Source organism: Pristiophorus japonicus, chromosome 12 (assembly GCF_044704955.1).
Source record: "Pristiophorus japonicus isolate sPriJap1 chromosome 12, sPriJap1.hap1, whole genome shotgun sequence".
Lineage (NCBI taxonomy): Eukaryota > Metazoa > Chordata > Chondrichthyes > Pristiophoridae > Pristiophorus > Pristiophorus japonicus.
This window is the reverse complement of record NC_091988.1, coordinates 189787565-189804481: the sequence shown is the minus strand read 5'-3', so window position 1 is coordinate 189804481 and position 16917 is coordinate 189787565. Positions and strand designations below refer to the sequence as shown.

General features: G+C 45.2%; 1 protein-coding gene across 2 annotated transcripts in view; it reads right to left on the bottom strand.

Moving 5' to 3' along the window:
- actr5 (actin related protein 5) overlaps positions 1 to 16917 on the bottom strand; it is a 50183-nt gene that overhangs the window by 12179 nt on the left and 21087 nt on the right. For both annotated transcript variants that reach the window (XM_070895107.1, XM_070895108.1), the window contains exons 5-7: positions 13595 to 13777; positions 5835 to 5960; positions 3794 to 3942 (exon numbers count right to left, since the gene is read on the bottom strand). In XM_070895107.1, the coding sequence (XP_070751208.1) occupies positions 3794 to 3942; positions 5835 to 5960; positions 13595 to 13777 (458 nt within the window). The remainder of the gene's footprint in view (positions 1 to 3793; positions 3943 to 5834; positions 5961 to 13594; positions 13778 to 16917) is intronic.

Here is a 16917-nt window from a genome sequence, read left to right as displayed (position 1 = left end):
TATCCTTTGCCAGTCTATTCTAGCCAATTCACATCTCATACCATCAAAGTTACCTTTCCTTAAGTTCAGGACCCGAGTCTCTGAATTAACTGTGTCACTCTCCATCTTAATAAAGAATTCTACCATATTATGGTCACTCTTCCCCAAGGGGCCTCACACAACAAGATTGCTAATTAGTCCTTTCTCATTACACATCACCCAGTCTAGGATGGCCAGCCCTCCAGTTTGTTCCTCGACATATTGGTCTAGAAAACCATCCCTAATACACTCCAGGAAATCCTCCTCCATCCCACTGCTACCAGTTTGGTTAGCCTAATCAATATGTAGATTAAAGTCACCCATGATAACCTTTATTGCACGCAACCCTAATTTCTTGTTTGATGCTGTCCCCAACCTCATTACTACTGTTTGGTGGTCTGTATACAACTCCCACTAGTGTTTTCTGCCCTTTGGTATTCCGTAGCTCCACCCATACCGATTCCACATCATCCAAGCTAATGTCATTCCTTCCTATTGCACTAATTTCCTCTTTAACCAGCAACGCCACCCCACCTCCTTTTCCTTTCTGTCTATCCTTCCTGAATGTTGAATACCCCTGGATGTTGAGTTCCCAGCCTTGGTCAGCCTGGAGCCATGTCTCCGTGATGCCAATGATATCATATTTGTTACTTGCAGCCTGCGCAGTTAATTCGTCTACCTTATTACGACTACTCCTAGCATTGAGGCACAGAGCCTTCAGGCTTGTCTTTTTAAACACACTTTGCCCCTTTAGAATTTTACTGTAATGTGGCCCTTTTTGCCTTGGGTTTCTCTGCCCTCCACTTTTACTTTTCTTCTTTCTATCTTTTGCTTCTGCCCCCATTCTACTTCCCTCTGACTCCCTGCATAGGTTCCCATCCCCCTGACATATTAGTTTAACCTCTCCCCAACAGTACTAGCAAACACTTCCCCTAGGACATTGGTTCCGGTCCTGCCCTGGTCCCAACTCCCCCAGAACCGGTTCCAATGTCCCAGGAATTTGAATCCCTCTCTTCTGCACCATTCCTCAAGCCACGTATTCATCTGAACTATCCTGCTATTCCTACTCTGACTAGCACGTGGCATTGGTAGCAATTCTTATGTTCTTATGTAAATCCTTGTTTATACAAATTGAACGAATGTTTAAGGATGAATTAATTTCAAAAATATAACTTAAAAATGAATGCCAAGTCCTGGGTTACGGAATTAATATCCTTTCTGGATTGGCGTCAATGAATGAAATGGATGCCCAGTCAAGTACTTTCGGTCCACTTACTTGCAGATTCAATCTTCCCGTTATTCATAGGTGCCTTTACACTATTATAGGGCTGTCAGCTGATGCATGTGTCCAGCGCAGTTAACTGCACTATGAAAGGTAAACCTACCAGTCTCGATTCAGCCAAGGGCAGTGATGATTAACGTTCCCTGTAACTTTTTGTGTGTGTGTGGGCCCTTTAACTGGCTGCGCGGCCCATTCTATTTCTCACGCATGCGCGGTTATTGCCATTGTGAAGCCGGTGAGTGGCCTGCGCAGGACCTCCACACTGCTGCACGGCTGCACAGCTTAACGGGAACATTGGCGACGACCCAATCTTATGCTAGGTTTTTAGTACACCGACCGTTGTCGTCTAAACACACAAGCTGACACAAGACATCGGGATACTTGTATCATTATGTAAAATTGCAAGATGTCAGACATACGTATGTAGGATACTCTGGGCTGTTTGTACTTGACTTAAACGACTTGATCATTTTTAAAAGTGAAGACTTAAAAAATATATATATCAGAAGAGGAAATATATTATCTAATACCTCCGCTCTGGCAGACCTTATGTTTTGTCCTATTAAAAGGTCAGGAGGTTGTAGAAAGGGAAGAAAGCTGAATTCTAAGGACCCGAGATAGAATGAATGGCTGTGCAATTAACCTTGATTTTAGCATAGCGAGGACGCAAATCTTTCCTTAACTGGCTAATGTGGGTAATTGGTGGCATGAACCTGCATCCCATCACTGCACCCATACAATCATTAGCTGTGCTGCTGGCCTTGTCATAACACATCATTCAGTAGAACAGTTATTGCGGAGAGAGTAATGGAGGCATTGCAGAAGAGGAGGAAGTGCAGTTTTTGCCGTGAGTGCATAGGATTACACAGAATATACGACACAGAAACTGGCCATTCGGCCCAAGCAGTCGATGCCGGCGTTTATGCTCCACTTGAGCCTCCTCCCGTCTTTCCTCATCTATCTATCAGTGTAACCCTGTATTCCCTTCTCCCTCATGTTGTTATCTAGCCTCCCCTTAAATGTATCGATACTATTCGCTCCAACCGCTCCCTGTGGTAGCGAGTTCCACATTCTCACCACTCTTTGGGTAGATGTTTCTTCTGAATTCCCTATTGGATTTCTTGGTGATTATCTTATATTGATGGCCGTTAGTTATGCTCTTTCCCACAAGTAGAAACACTCTCTCTGTATCCACGCTATCAAAACCTTTCATAATTTTAAAGTCCTCGATTGGGTCACCCTTCAGCCTTCTTTTTTCAAGAGAGAGACCCAGGGGCCAAAATTGCCCACCGCCCGAAACGAGACGCACCTACTGCTCTTGAATTGTTCCGTCTGCCCCAATGTATGAGGTGGACAATTCGGAAAAATGCAGCTATTTAGTGTTTTTTTGGGGAGCGGGGCGGCAGTGCAGTCCGGTCGGAATAGCCGTCACTAGCGGGGCGGAAGCGGGGGGAGGGTCAGAGTGACCGACATGCAAGTCATCACGCTGGCGCTGATGATGTCATCATGCTGGCGCATCACAACGTCCCTCCCCATCAGTTAAAGGGGAGGGCCCCTGCGAACTCTGCGGCCACTTTAGTGGCAAACACTGGGCCACCAGGGAGGGTTTCAGCCCAGAGAGGGTGCCAGGCTGCCTGTTGGCGGCTCGGCTGAACCCGCGGCCATAATAGTCGGCCGTCAAAAAAAAATAAACAACATGGCGTCGCCGGCATCGCCACCTCCCCTTTAAGGGTGCTGTACCGCCAAGTCACAGAAAGGGTACCGACAGGTAAAGCTGTGGTGGGCAACGACCAATGGCCGCGCTGCTTCCGCGGGGCAATGTACAAACGGGGCAAATTCAGGAAGGGGTCGGCGCGTGCACGAAGCGACGAGAAAATAGGCGGGGCGGTCCCTGACACTGCTCCAAAAGTAAAGGAGGGCAATGTTCAAAATGGCGGCCCCTCCGCAGCCAGTCCGCACCGGCCTGAAAGCGGCGGGCCTTTACGAAAGGGGCAATTTTGGTCCCCAGCCTGTTCATCCTTTTCTGATATGTATACCCTTGCATTTCTGGTATCATCCATGTAAATCTTCTCTGCAGCCTCTCCAGTGCCTCTATATCCTTTTTATAATATGGCGACGAGAACTGTACTCCAAAGTGTGGTCTAACCAAGGTTCGATACAGGTTTAGCATAACTTCCCTACTTTTCAATTCTATACCTCTAGAAATAAACCCTCGTGCTTGGTTTGCTTTTTTATGGCCTTGCTAACCTGTGTCGCAACTTTTAGCGATTTGTGTATTTGTACTCCCTTTGCTCCTCTACCCCACCTATACCCGCACACTCCAAGTAATAAGTGGCCACCCTATTCTTCCTACCAAAATATAATACCTCACATTTATCTGTGTTGACATTCATTTGCCAATTATATACCCTACTTTTCAATTCTATACCTTGTAAGTAAACGGGTTAGTTGCCAAACGGGAGCAAACTGTTCAATGAATCCTGAAAGACATACCTATCCAGGACATACTGCAGGGTTTCTGCTATCCCAGCCTGCTCTTCTCCTATCAAAGACGGCTGGAACAGAATTTCAGGAACTCTGATGCGTTCGCTGCCCAGGTGCAGCTGATGGTATTCGGCTAGGTTGAACATCTGTCCAATTGGCTGAATGAAAAGGTAGAATTTGTAAAAAATAAACAAAACATTGATCGTGCATCGTGAAATTATTATCCTTTCAATGAATTCAGTAGTGCACACGGCACATATTTAAGAAGTGTGCAGCTCAGTGTCACGGCACATTAACACAGACCTGAAGCTGTTACGGGTTCTTCCACGACAATTTTTTTGACATATCAGATTTCTCAATCTCAAGCAAGCTAACTCAGGGGATGTGAATAAACTGGGGAATATAAATCTGAAGGATTAATGACTGCAAACTTCAATGATACAGAGCACGTCGTTCGCTGGCATCTTGCAACATCCCCACTGACACTGGCCAAAGCCCGCCCTAAGTGGAGGAAGAGCAGCCGGGAGGGCGCTGAGCTCCTCGAGTCTCGTCACCGAGAGCATGCAGAAATCAAGTGCAGGCAGTAGAAGGAGCGTGCGGCAAACCAGTCCCACCCACCCTCTCCTTCAACCACTGTCTGTCCCACCTGTGACAGAGACTGTAATTCCTGCACTGGACTGTTCAGTCACTTGAGAACTCACTTTTAGAGTGGAAGCAAGTCTTCCTCGATTTTAAAGAACTGCCTATGATGATGATAAATTTGAAGGATTAATTACTGCAAACTTCAGTGATCCAGAGCACGCTATTCGCTGGCATCTTGCAGCCAGCAAAACAAAATACTCAAAGCTGGACACAATCACTTGAGCCGGCCCCTTTAACGGGCCGCGCGGGCCTAACAGAAATTAGAGGGAACATTGTTTCAGATGCCACACCTTGTGACAAATACCAACAAATCATGATTGCATATATTTTTTTTTGAAGTGTACAAAAAGGGAAAGCCAAACATTTTCTGCTGGCTTTCCCGGCCATTGGGCTCTTCTCAAAAAGAGGAACGACATCGCTATAAATCTAGAATTTGTTTTCAAAAGGAACAGTAATTAGCCTCTCAATTCACAGAATGCAGCTATTTAGACCACTTCCCCATTGGGAATACCCGATTAATGACCTTAAATCGGAATTGATAGATGAAAAAAAGGCTTTCTTCCATCCTGGTAGTTGCGTGATACAGCGACAATGGAGTTATTGACCAATCACAGCAATCGATCTCAATAAATGAGTCTACAACAGAACCAGACATGAAGCGAGGAAAACCCTCAGTGGTGGAGAGGTTTAGGAACCATGGGTCCAAATTCACTTGTTCCTCCCAAGCATGCTACACTCACCACACGTCATGTCTCCAATTATTCATTGATGGTATTCCAAAATGTTATTTTCTAAAATAAATCGCTCATCTGCAATTGAATGCATCAATGCTAACTTCTGCCAGTCTCCCTAGGGAGTCTGTTCCATAGATTGATCACTCGCTCACTGAAATATTGTTTCCACAGATTAGTTTATAATTTACCCTCTTCGAGCGCAGGCTGTAACCCCGGTTTTACTGTCCTTCTCAGACCAGCCGTGATCTTATTGATTGGCGGAGCAGGCTTGAGGGGCCAAATGGCCCACTCCTGCTCCTATTTCTTATGTTATGTCCTGGACACGGTGCAATAGCTTCTCATGGGCAAATTAACAGCTAAACTTCAGAACTATGCATCAGACCAAACATACTGTAGTCAGTTCAAGGCGGTAATGTTATCTTTATTAATCTATACACAAACAATCTAAACCTCTTAATTAGATTACAGTTTGTGACTTACACCCAGGTAACTTGCCAAAAAATCCGAGAATGTACAAAAGGACTTTTCATATAAAAAGAAATTTATCCACGCATATTTTTCTTTTCAAACCATTGTCAGTGGCTCTAGATTTTTGTTTGAGAACTTGAATGCAATTTACAGTCAGCTTTGTAGAATTGAGGGGCTGTTGACGGAGGGGCTGTCAAAAACTGTACCTGAGCAACGGCAGTCTGCTTCCCAAAGTCACTCTGAAATTCAGGAAAAAGCTGGTCCAGCTCATTCACCCCTTCCAAGTCGTCCATTGTCTGGTCACAGCTCAGCACTTGATCCAGATCAGAAACCTATGGACAACATTACAATATGGAAATAAAGTATTTACAGTGCACCTCTGGGTACAAAGAATGAAGAAAATTCTCACTGTCAGTGGCCATGATGTAGCCAATGGTCACAACAGACAAGAAATGTTATTCTAAATGTGTCTCCTTTGCCTCCCCCTTTTCTTCGTTACATTTACTTCGTAATCTCGCTCTCAAAAACAAAAAAACCCTTAATTTGTCATTAGTGATCTTAGCATCTCCTTTGGGACTAGGTTTAAGCCACCGTCGGTGCACAGACATAACATGGGAAGTCTCAAACACTTGCTGCAAGAAGTTTATCTAAGCATGGTGTCACGGTCTTGAAAAATAGTGACGTTATGCTAAACTGGTATCGAACCTTGGTTAGACCACACTTGGGAGAACTGTGAACAGTTCTGGTCTCCGTATTATAAACAGGAGAGAGAGGCATTGGATAGGGCGCAAAAAGGATTTATTGGAATCATACCCGAACTGAGAGGTTATAGCTTTCAGGACAGATCGAACAGGCTGCTCTTCTTTTCTCTAGAGAAGATGGAAGGGCGACCTGATAGAGGTCTTTAAGATTATGAAAGGGTTTGAGAGGGTAAACGTAGAGATGTTTCCACTTGTGGGCGAAACAAGAAACTAAGGGTCATAAATTTAAGATAGTCACTAATAAATCCAATAGGGGAATTCAGGAGAAACTCTTTCCCCAGTGAGTGGTGAGAATGTGGAACTCTCTACCTCAAGGATTAGTTGAGGCGGATAGAAGCATTTAAGGGGAAGCTAGATAAGCACATGAAGGAAAAAGGAATAGGATATGTTGATGGGGTTAGATGGAAAGAGGTGGAAGGATGCTCATGTGGAGCTTAAACACCGGTCTGACAACGCTTCAATTTTAAAATGTTCATCCTCGTTTTCAAATCACTCCATAGCCTCACCCCTCTCCATCTCTGTAACGTCCTCCAGCCCTAAAAGCCTCCGAGATAGAAACATAGAAACATAGAAAATAGGTGCAGGAGTAGGCCATTCGGCCCTTCTAGCCTGCACTGCCATTCAATGAGTTCATGGCTGAACATGCAACTTCAGTACCCCATTCCTGCTTTCTCACCATACCCCTTGATCCCCCTAGTAGTAAGGACTTCATCTAACTCCTTTTTGAATATATTTAGTGAATTGGCCTCAACAACTTTCTGTGGTAGAGAATTCCACAGGTTCACCACTCTCTGGGTGAAGAAATTCCTCCTCATCTCGGTCCTAAATGGCTTCCCCCTTATCCTTACACTGTGTCCCCTGGTGCTGGACTTCCCCAACATTGGGAACATTCTTCCTGCATCTAACCTGTCTAACCCCATCAGAATTTTAAATGTTTCTATGAGGTCCCCTCTCATTCTTCTGAACTCCAGTGAATACAAGCCCAGTTGATCCAGTCTTTCTTGATAGGTCAGTCCCGCCATCCCGGGAATCAGTCTGGTGAACCTTCCCTCAATAGCAAGAATGTCCTTCCTCAGGTTAGGAGACCAAAACTGTACACAATACTCCAGGTGAGGCCTCACCAAGGCCCTGTACAACTGTAGCAACACCTCCCTGCCCCTGTACTCAAATCCCCTCGCTATGAAGGCCAACATGCCATTTGCTTTCTTAACCGCCTGCTGTACCTGCATGCCAACCTTCAATGACTGATGTACCATGACACCAAGGTCTCTTTGCACCTCCCCTTTTCCTAATCTGTCACCATTCAGATAATAGTCTGTCTCTCTGTTTTTACCACCAAAGTGGATAACCTCACATTTATCCACATTATACTTCATCTGCCATGCATTTGCCCACTCACCTAACCTATCCAAGTCGCTCTGCAGCCTCGTAGCATCCTCCTCGCAGCTCACACTGCCACCCAACTTAGTGTCATCCGCAAATTTGGAGATACTACATTTAATCCCCTCGTCTAAATCATTAATGTACAGTGTAAACAGCTGGGGCCCCAGCACAGAACCTTGCGGTACCCCACTAGTCACTGCCTGCCATTCTGAAAAGTCCCCATTTACTCCTACTCTTTGCTTCCTGTCTGACAACCAGTTCTCAATCCATGTCAGCACACTACCCCCAATCCCATGTGCTTTAACTTTGCACATTAATCTCTTGTGTGGGACCTTGTCGAAAGCCTTCTGAAAGTCCAAATATACCACATCAACTGGTTCTCCCTTGTCCACTCTACTGGAAACATCCTCAAAAAATTCCAGAAGATTTGTCAAGCATGATTTCCCTTTCACAAATCCATGCTGACTTGGACCTATCATATTACCTCTTTCCAAATGTACTGCTATGACATCCTTAACAATTGATTCCATCATTTTACCCACTACTGATGTCAGGCTGACCGGTCTATAATTCCCAGTTTTCTCTCTCCCTCCTTTTTTAAAAAGTGGGGTTACATTGGCTACCCTCCACTCCATAGGAACTGATCCAGATCTCTGCACTCCTCCAACTCTGGTCTCTTGCGCATCCCCGGTTTTAACCGCTTTACCATTGGCAGCCATGCTTTCAGCTGCCTAGGCCCCAAGCTCTGGAATTCCCTCCCTAAACCTTTCCGCCTCTCGACCACTCTCCTTTCTTTGACCAAACGTTACATCACCTGTCCTGATATCACCTTCTGTGATACGGTGTCAAAAATGTTTGAATTGATAACGTTCTTGTTAAGCGCCTTGGGACGGTTTTGTACGTTGAAGGCGCTATAGAAATGCAAGCTGTTGCCGTTACTGTTGTTAGACCCGTTGGGCCGAAAGGCTTGTTTGTGTGTTGTAAATACTTGAGTAATACTGGCATTGCCCTGCCTAAAGGGGTGGTGGATCTAGATTCAACCGTGGCTTTCACAAGGGAACTGGATAAGTACCTGAAGGAAAAAAATTTGCAGGGCTACGGGGAAAGTGCGGGGGACTGAGGAAACTAGCTGAAGTGCTCTTGCAGAGAGCCAGCACGGGCTTGACGGGCCAATTGGCCTCCTTCTGTGTTGTAATCATTCTATGATCAGCACTGCTTCCTGGTTGCCAATGTCAAAGGCATCTATTGCCACACGCTTTCATTACATGGTTGCCAAAGAGACTCTCATTATAGGTTTACTATTAGATCCCTCAGCAGCGTTATTTTTATGCTGGTAGGTGTTCAGTTAAATTATTGAAGTCCTGGAGATGCTCCGTGACGGGAGCTACAAAGTGTATGAGGGAGACTGTGCGTCCATGAGGTAACTAGTGCAGGTTGCTGCTGGATGACCTCCAAAAATAGCAGGGAACAGAATTTTTGGAGGTCATCCAGCAGCAACCTGCACTAGTTACCTCATGGACGCACAGTCTCCCTCATACACTTTGTAGCTCCCGTCACGGAGCATCTCCAGGACTTCAATAATTTAACTGAACACCCACCAGCATAAAAATAACGCTGCTGAGAGATCCAATAGTAAACCTATAATGAGAGTCTCTTTGGCAACCATGTAATGAAAAGAGAATAAATATTTTAAAGCTGTTTCCTTCGGCTCATCCATAAAATGTTGCTCTCTCTTTCTTTGCCAATATTCTCCCCCTTTCTCCTGGAGTTAATCACTGATTCTAGGGTAGGGTAGAAGGTTGAGGGGTGATCTAATCAAGGTGTTTAAAATGGTAAAAATTCAAAAAGGGTAGATAAAGAAAAACTATTCCCTCTGGTGGGGAATACAGAACAAAGGTGAATAATCTTAACATTAGAACTAGGTCATTCAGGAGTGAGATCAGGAAACACTTCTTCACACAAAGGCTAGTAGAAATCTGGAACTCTGTCCCCCAAAAGGCTGTGGATGCCAGGTCAACTGAAACTTTCAGGACTGAGATCAATAGATTATTTTTAGGTCACAGTATCAAGGAATATGGAACAAAAGTGCGTAGATAGGGATGAGTTACAAATCAGCTATGATCATAGAATCATAGAAATTTACAGCACAGAAGGAGGCTATTTCGGCCCATCGTGTCCACGCCGGCCGACAAAGAGCTATCCAGCTTAATCCCACTTCCCAGCTCTTGGTCCATAGCCCTGTAGGTTACGGCACTTCAAGCACACATCCAAGTACGTTTTAAATGTGGTGAGGGTTTCTGTCTCTACCACCCTTTCAGGCAATGAGTTCCAGACACCCACAACGCTCTGGGTGAAAAGATCTCCCCTCAAATTCCCTCTAAACCTCCTACCAATTACTTTAAATCTATGCCCCCTGGTTATTGACTCCTCTGCTAAGGGAAATAGGTTCTTCCTATCCATTCTATCTAGGCCCCTCATAATTTTATACACCTCAATTAGGCCTCCCCTCAGCCTCCTCTGTTCCAAAGAAAACAAACCCAGCCTATCCAATCTTTCTTCATAGCTACAATCTAAAAGCTAAAATGATCTAATTGAACGGCAGAAGAGACTTGAGGGGCTGAATGGCCTACTCCTGCTCCTCTGTTCCATGGACACAAGCAGCCCTCTGGTATCTCTCAAAAGTAGCTATTCTTCAAGAGTCCTGACAATGAGGGCTGGCCGATGAGAAACCAACACATCTCACCCACCCTGACTACACAGCTCATAGAATCATAGAATACTACAGCACAGGAGGCGGCCATTCAGCCCATCGAATCAGCGCCGGCTCTTGCGAGGAGCAATCCCATTAGTCCCACTCCCCCGCTCTTTCCCCTTATCCCTGCAATTTTTTTTCCCATTCAAGTATTTATTCAGTTCCCTTTTGAAGACTGTTACTGAATCTGTATCCACTACCCTATCATGCAGTGCATTCCAAATCCTAACCACTCGTATAAAAGTTTTACCACCTGTCGCCTCTGCATTCATTTAATAATGATCATGAACCTTGTCTGACATTTTGTCTCCCGAACTCAGAAATGCTAAGACCAGTTGTAATGCCTGACTACCAACCAGGCCGAGATCAGCTGACTCAGCTCAGACTGGGGGCTAAACGCAGGACGATCCTGATCTTTCTCACTCGGTTGCAATGCATTTACTCACCAATCCAGTGGAGTCGCATGTTTTCCCCTTTATTTGGGTTCTCCATCCATGTTGTACAATATTGACGAACAGATCAGGCAGCCTGATCCTCTGCCCCTGGCTACACCTCTAGGAGCCAGCCCCTACAAACCTGACTTCATCCCATTTGTAAATGGCATGAGGACAAATTCATTATCTCAAGCCACAACCAAGGTGGTGGTTTACATTCATTCATAGGCTCCCAATCCAGTTGTATCTGCAACTCGCAGAAATCCTAATTCAAGCAAAACATTTGATGGCAAACCACCTCTGTTCTCATAAAGGTTTGACTGTAATAGGCCAGTTACACTATATAATTTGTGTTGATGCAAAGTGGTTTCAGCTTCTCACGGACACAAAGGGGTTCATTCTAACTTAAAGCGACCGTTGAGATACTTAAAAAAAAAATTGCTCCAGGGATGTGGGCGTCGTTGGCAAGGCCAGCATTTACTGCCAACCCCTAATTGCCCTCGGGATGGTGGTGGTGAGCCGCCTTCTCGAATCACTGCAGTCCGTGTGGTGAAGGTACTGTTAGGGAGGGAGTTCCAGGATTTTGACCCAGCGACGATGAAAGAACAGTTATATATTTCCAAGTCAGAATGGTGTGTGACTTGGAGGCGAACTTGCAGGTTATGGTGTTCCCATACACCTGCAGCTCTTGTCCTTCTAGGTGGTAGAGGTGCTGTCAATACTGATGGGATGGGGTGCAAAATAGATTTAACACCTGCCCAACTTTACTCTCCGCAGACATCAGTGGAGATTAATGTCGGGCAGGGTGTTTAACCAGCATTCCAAACGATCCCGGGGGTTTCCCACACTGGCAGGTTGAGTTAAAATTGCCACCAAACTATGTAGTGTAATTCAGATAGGAACAAAGCCAGTGTAAAATGACAATTGTACAATGACAGCGACAAGCTCCTCCATGGCTCTGTGGGTAAATGCAGAGCGTGGTGTGATATTAAGCCACAGGGACCAGAAGGTCCTCTATCTGTGCAAAGGCCAACTGACCTCAGCCTGGGTAATGTGTTCAGCCACTACTTTTGACATATCTTTTAGATAAGACATTAAACGGAGGCCCCGTCTGCTCTCTCAGGTGGATGCAAAAGATCCCATGGCACTATTTTGAAGAAAAGCAGAGGAGTTATCCCCGGTGTCCTGGCCAATATTTATCCATAATACTTGAAATGGATTATCTGCTCATTATCTCATTGCTGTTTGTGGGACATTGTTATGCGTACATTAGCTGCCATGTTTCCTACATTACAACAGTGACTACACTTCAAAAGTATTTCATTGGCTGTAAAGTGCTTTAAGACATTCTGAAATGTGCTATATAAATGGAAGTCTATTCTTTTCATTTGAGGTCAAAATAAAGACTTGCATTTATATAGCATCTTTCATGACCATCGGACACCCCAAAGCATTTTACAGCCAATGAAGTTTTTTTTTTGGAAGTGTAGTCACTGTTGTAATGTAGGAAATGTGGCAGCTAAATTGTGCACAGAAACCTCCCACAAACAGCAATGTGATAATGGCCAGATAACATTTTTTTAGTGATGTTGGTTGAGGGATAAATATTGGCCCAGGACATCGGGGATAACTCCCCTGCTCTTCTTTGAAATGGTGCCATGGGATCTTTTATGTCCACCTGAGAGAGCAGATGGGGCCTGGGTTTAACGTCTCATCCGAAAGACAGCCAGCCTGGATCTATGTGCTCAAGTCCCTGCAGTGGGACCTGAACCCACAACCTTCTGACTCAGAGGCGAGAGTGCTACCCACTGAGCCCATGCTGACATTCTAGGATAAAATAACCTTAGCTCCAGCTGCTGTTTATGATTCGGCAAACCCTGCGAGAAGATGCGCCTGAACTGACGTCCCACAAGCACAGTATCAGGCTCTGCAACCAAACAGATTATTGACGCTGCCTTACCCTCATCTATGCCTTTGTTACCTCTAGACCTGACTATTCCAATGCACTCCTGGCTGGCCTCAGACATTCTACCCTATGTAAACTTGAGATCATGGCTGCCCGTGTCCTAACTTGCACCGTCTCGTTCACCCATCACCCCTGTGCCCGCTGACCTACATTGGCTCCCAGTTGAGCAATGCCCCGATTTCAAACTTCTCATCCTTGTTTACAAATCCCTCCATGGCCTCCCCCCTCCCTATCTTTGTAATCTCCTTCAGCCCACCACCCCCGCGTGAGATCTGCGCTCCTCAAAATCCCTGATTATAATCGCACAACTATTGGTGGCCGTGCCTTCTGTTGCCTGGGCCCTAAGCTCTGGAACTCCCTCCCTAAATCTCTCCGCCTCTCTACTTCCTTTAAGACACTCCTTGAAACATACCTCTTTGACCAAGCTTTTGGTCATCTGCCATAATTTCTTCTTGTGTGGCTAGGTGTCAAATTTTTAGTCTTATAATACTCCTGTGATGTGCCTTGGGACGTTTTACTACGTTAAAGGCGCTATTATAAATACAAGTTGTTGTTATTGTTGTGAAGGATGGCTGCATGCCAAATGGTTTGCTGGCAGCCATGCTCACATGCCCAGCAACAGTCAGAGGAGTTTCAAGGGAAAGTGACCCCAAGATCCGTCACTGCTTACATCTGGCTTCGTGTCGACAACATCCACCTCCACGTTGACCTCTGCCTGCAGGATTTTGTGTTTGGTCTGCTCAATGACCAGGCTGAGCTTGTTAATGTACGACTGCAGCTCCTCCGCCGAATCCATGTTCATTTCCAATAGAGCTCGCTTGAATCGGTCAGTCATGCCATCTTCCAAAAGCTCCTAACAGGGAACAAAGTCAAGGAATTCCATGACAACAGACAACCAGACGTCTCAAAGCGCGTTACAGCCAATGAAGTACTTTTGGAGTGTAGTCACTGTTGCAATGTGGGAAAATGGCGGCAAGCAATTTTCACACAGCAAGCTCCCACACAAAGCAGTGTGATAATGACCAGATAATGTTTTTTTTGTTATATTGATTGAGAGATAAATATCGGCCAGGACACCAGGGATAACTCCCCTGCTCTTCTTCGAAATAGTGCCACGATATTTTTTACGTCCACTTGAGAGAGTAGACGGGGCCTCGGTTTAACGTCTCATCTGAAAGACAGCACCTCCAACAGTGCAGCGCTCCCTCAGCGTTGCACTGTCAGCCTAGATTTTGCAAGATAAACATGAGGGAAAAAGCAATAGAAGGATATGCTGATAGGGTCAGCTGAAGAGGGGTGGGAGGAGGCTCATGTGGAGCAGAAGAATGAGAGGGGATCTCATAGAAACGTTTAAAATTCTGATGGGATTGGACAGGTTAGATGCAGGAAGAATGTTCCCGATGTTGGGGAAGTCCAGAACCAGGGGTCACAGTCTAAGGATAAGGGGTAAGCCATTTAGGACCGAGATGAGGAGAAACTTCTTCACCCAGAGAGTGGTGAACCTGTGGAATTCTCTACCACAGGAAGTTGTTGAGGCCAAGTCACTAAATATATTAAAAAAGGAGTTAGATGTAGACCTTACTACTAGGGGGATTAAGGGGTATGGCGAGAAAGAAGGAATGGGGTACTGAAGTTGCATGTTCAGCCATGAACTCATTGAATGGCGGTGCAGGCTCGAAGGGCCGAATGGCCTACTCCTGCACCTATTTTCTATGTTTCTATAAACACCGGCATAGACCTGTTAGGCTGAATGACCTGTTTCTGTGCTGTACTTTCTATGTAATTAATGGTCAAGCTCTCACAAACCCCTTTTGTCCTGGGTGATTCAGGAAGAGAGAGCAAGTTATATGTATTGAACCAGTCTCTACCCTCTAGTGGCAGAAAATCAGTACTGCAATCAACCCGCTGTGTCACAACAAACATGAATTCATGTTTTAAAATGTCAGATGCAGTCCCAGAGACCCTTCAACTGTGGAGGAATTATATTTTCAGACCCGTGATGGTATATTCTAGTTTCCTCACAAGTTTCCCAAGACCTTAATAATAATGTTGATATTTGTGGTTGAAAATTTTAAACAAAAACACACTATAATTTTATAAGCAACGTATGGAATATCTGCATGAATTATTTACTTTCTCATTTGTGAGCTGCGACACTGGCTGCACAGAAATGGCAGTGTTGTGCCAGAAGGCATTCAGGACCCTTTCTACAATACACACAATGTGCGCCATTTCCCTATGCTCTGCTCGTTCTCTTCTCCATTAAGTGTCCGTTGTGTGTCTAATTCTCAGTCCACATGCTTCAAGTATCTGTGTTTGCACTTACATGCGAGTGGTTGAAGTATTTGCCTGATTAGACTGAAAGGTTTTGTTCGCTGCCTGCCTGTTCTGTGTGCACCGCCCGCAATCCATTTGCCTCCTTCTTGCACTCACACACACACACACACACACACACGAGGGATCCTGAGGAGCATCAGAGGTGATGATGGTTAAAAGGCAGAAACATAGACGGGGAGGATTATAGAATCTTACAGTACAGGAGGCAGCCACTCGGCCTATCGTGGCCTGTGCCGGCTTTGAAAGGGCAATCCAAATAATCCCAGGCATCACCAGGCAGACAAGAGAGCAAAATGATGATTCAGTAGTTAGCTCCTGTTGCTCTGATCTCTCGGGCAACACACATGGCAGCACTTGGATATTTCAGTAACAAGGAGCCAAATTTGAACCCTCAGGTATTAATTGGGGAAAATTAAAAGGAGACAATGGTTTCCACTTGTTAGTTTGGTGTGGTACGTCTTGGCATTTGGACATAACTACTTCACTTGCATAGGTGGTCATAAGCAGGGCCACGAATACACAGTGACTGATTAAGTCTGTTTTTACTCAATGGGAACTTGAGCTGGTTACAGGTATTTTGGGGATTGCGTTCTCCAATTCTGTCTGTTTCTCCAAACCCACTCCAAGCCAACACTTTGTTGTGACACTGAGGGAACGCTGCATGGTCAGTCGTGCCATCTTTAGGATGAGACATTAAACCAAAGTCCTGTTCAGATGGATGTCAAAGATTCCACAGCATTTTATCGAGGAGCTGGAAGTTCTCCTACGTTCCTGGCCTCAACCAACAACATCAAAACAAATTAACCGGTCATTAATCTCATTACTATTTGTGGCATTTTGCTGTGCACAAACTGGCTGTGCACTTGTCGACCAAAAACATTTTCTACCCTTTTAAGAAGTAATTCATTGACTGTGAAATGGTTTGGGACACCCTGAGGACGTGAAAGATGCAAGCCTTTTTTTTCTGAAATGGTACAGGCAGGATCTTGGGAGCAGTTCACCTGCAGTACAGTGGGACCTGGGGGTACTTGTGCATGAAACACAAAAGGATAGTATGCAGGTACAGCAAGTGATCAGGAAGGCCAATGGTATCTTGGCGTTTATTGCAAAGAGGTGGAGTATAAAAGCAGTTATACAGGGTATTGGTGAGGCCACACCTGGATCACTGCATGCTGTTTTGGTTTCCATATTTACGAAAGGATATACTTGCTTTGGAGGCAGTTCAGAGAAGGTTCACTAGGTTGGGGCAGTACACCTGTCACACTGTAATGCAGGTGTCCTAAGGCGAGCTAAAGGAGGACAGAAACCTCCCGTTACAGTGTGACACGTGTACCGCCCCAACCTAGTGAACCTAGGGGATGAGGGGATTGACTTATGAGGAAAGGTTGAGTAGGTTGGGCCTCTACTCATTGGAATTCAGAAGAATGAGAGGTGATCTTATCGAAACGTATAAGATTATGAGGGGGCTTGACAAGGTGGATGCAGAGAGGATGTTTCCACTGACGGGGAAGATTAGAGCTAGAGGGCATGATCTTAGAATAAGGGGCCGCCCATTTAAAACTGAGGTGAGGAGAAATTTATTTTCTCAGAGGGTTGTGGTTCTGTGGAATTCGCTGCCTCAGAGAGCTGTGGAAGCTGGGACATTGAATAAATTTA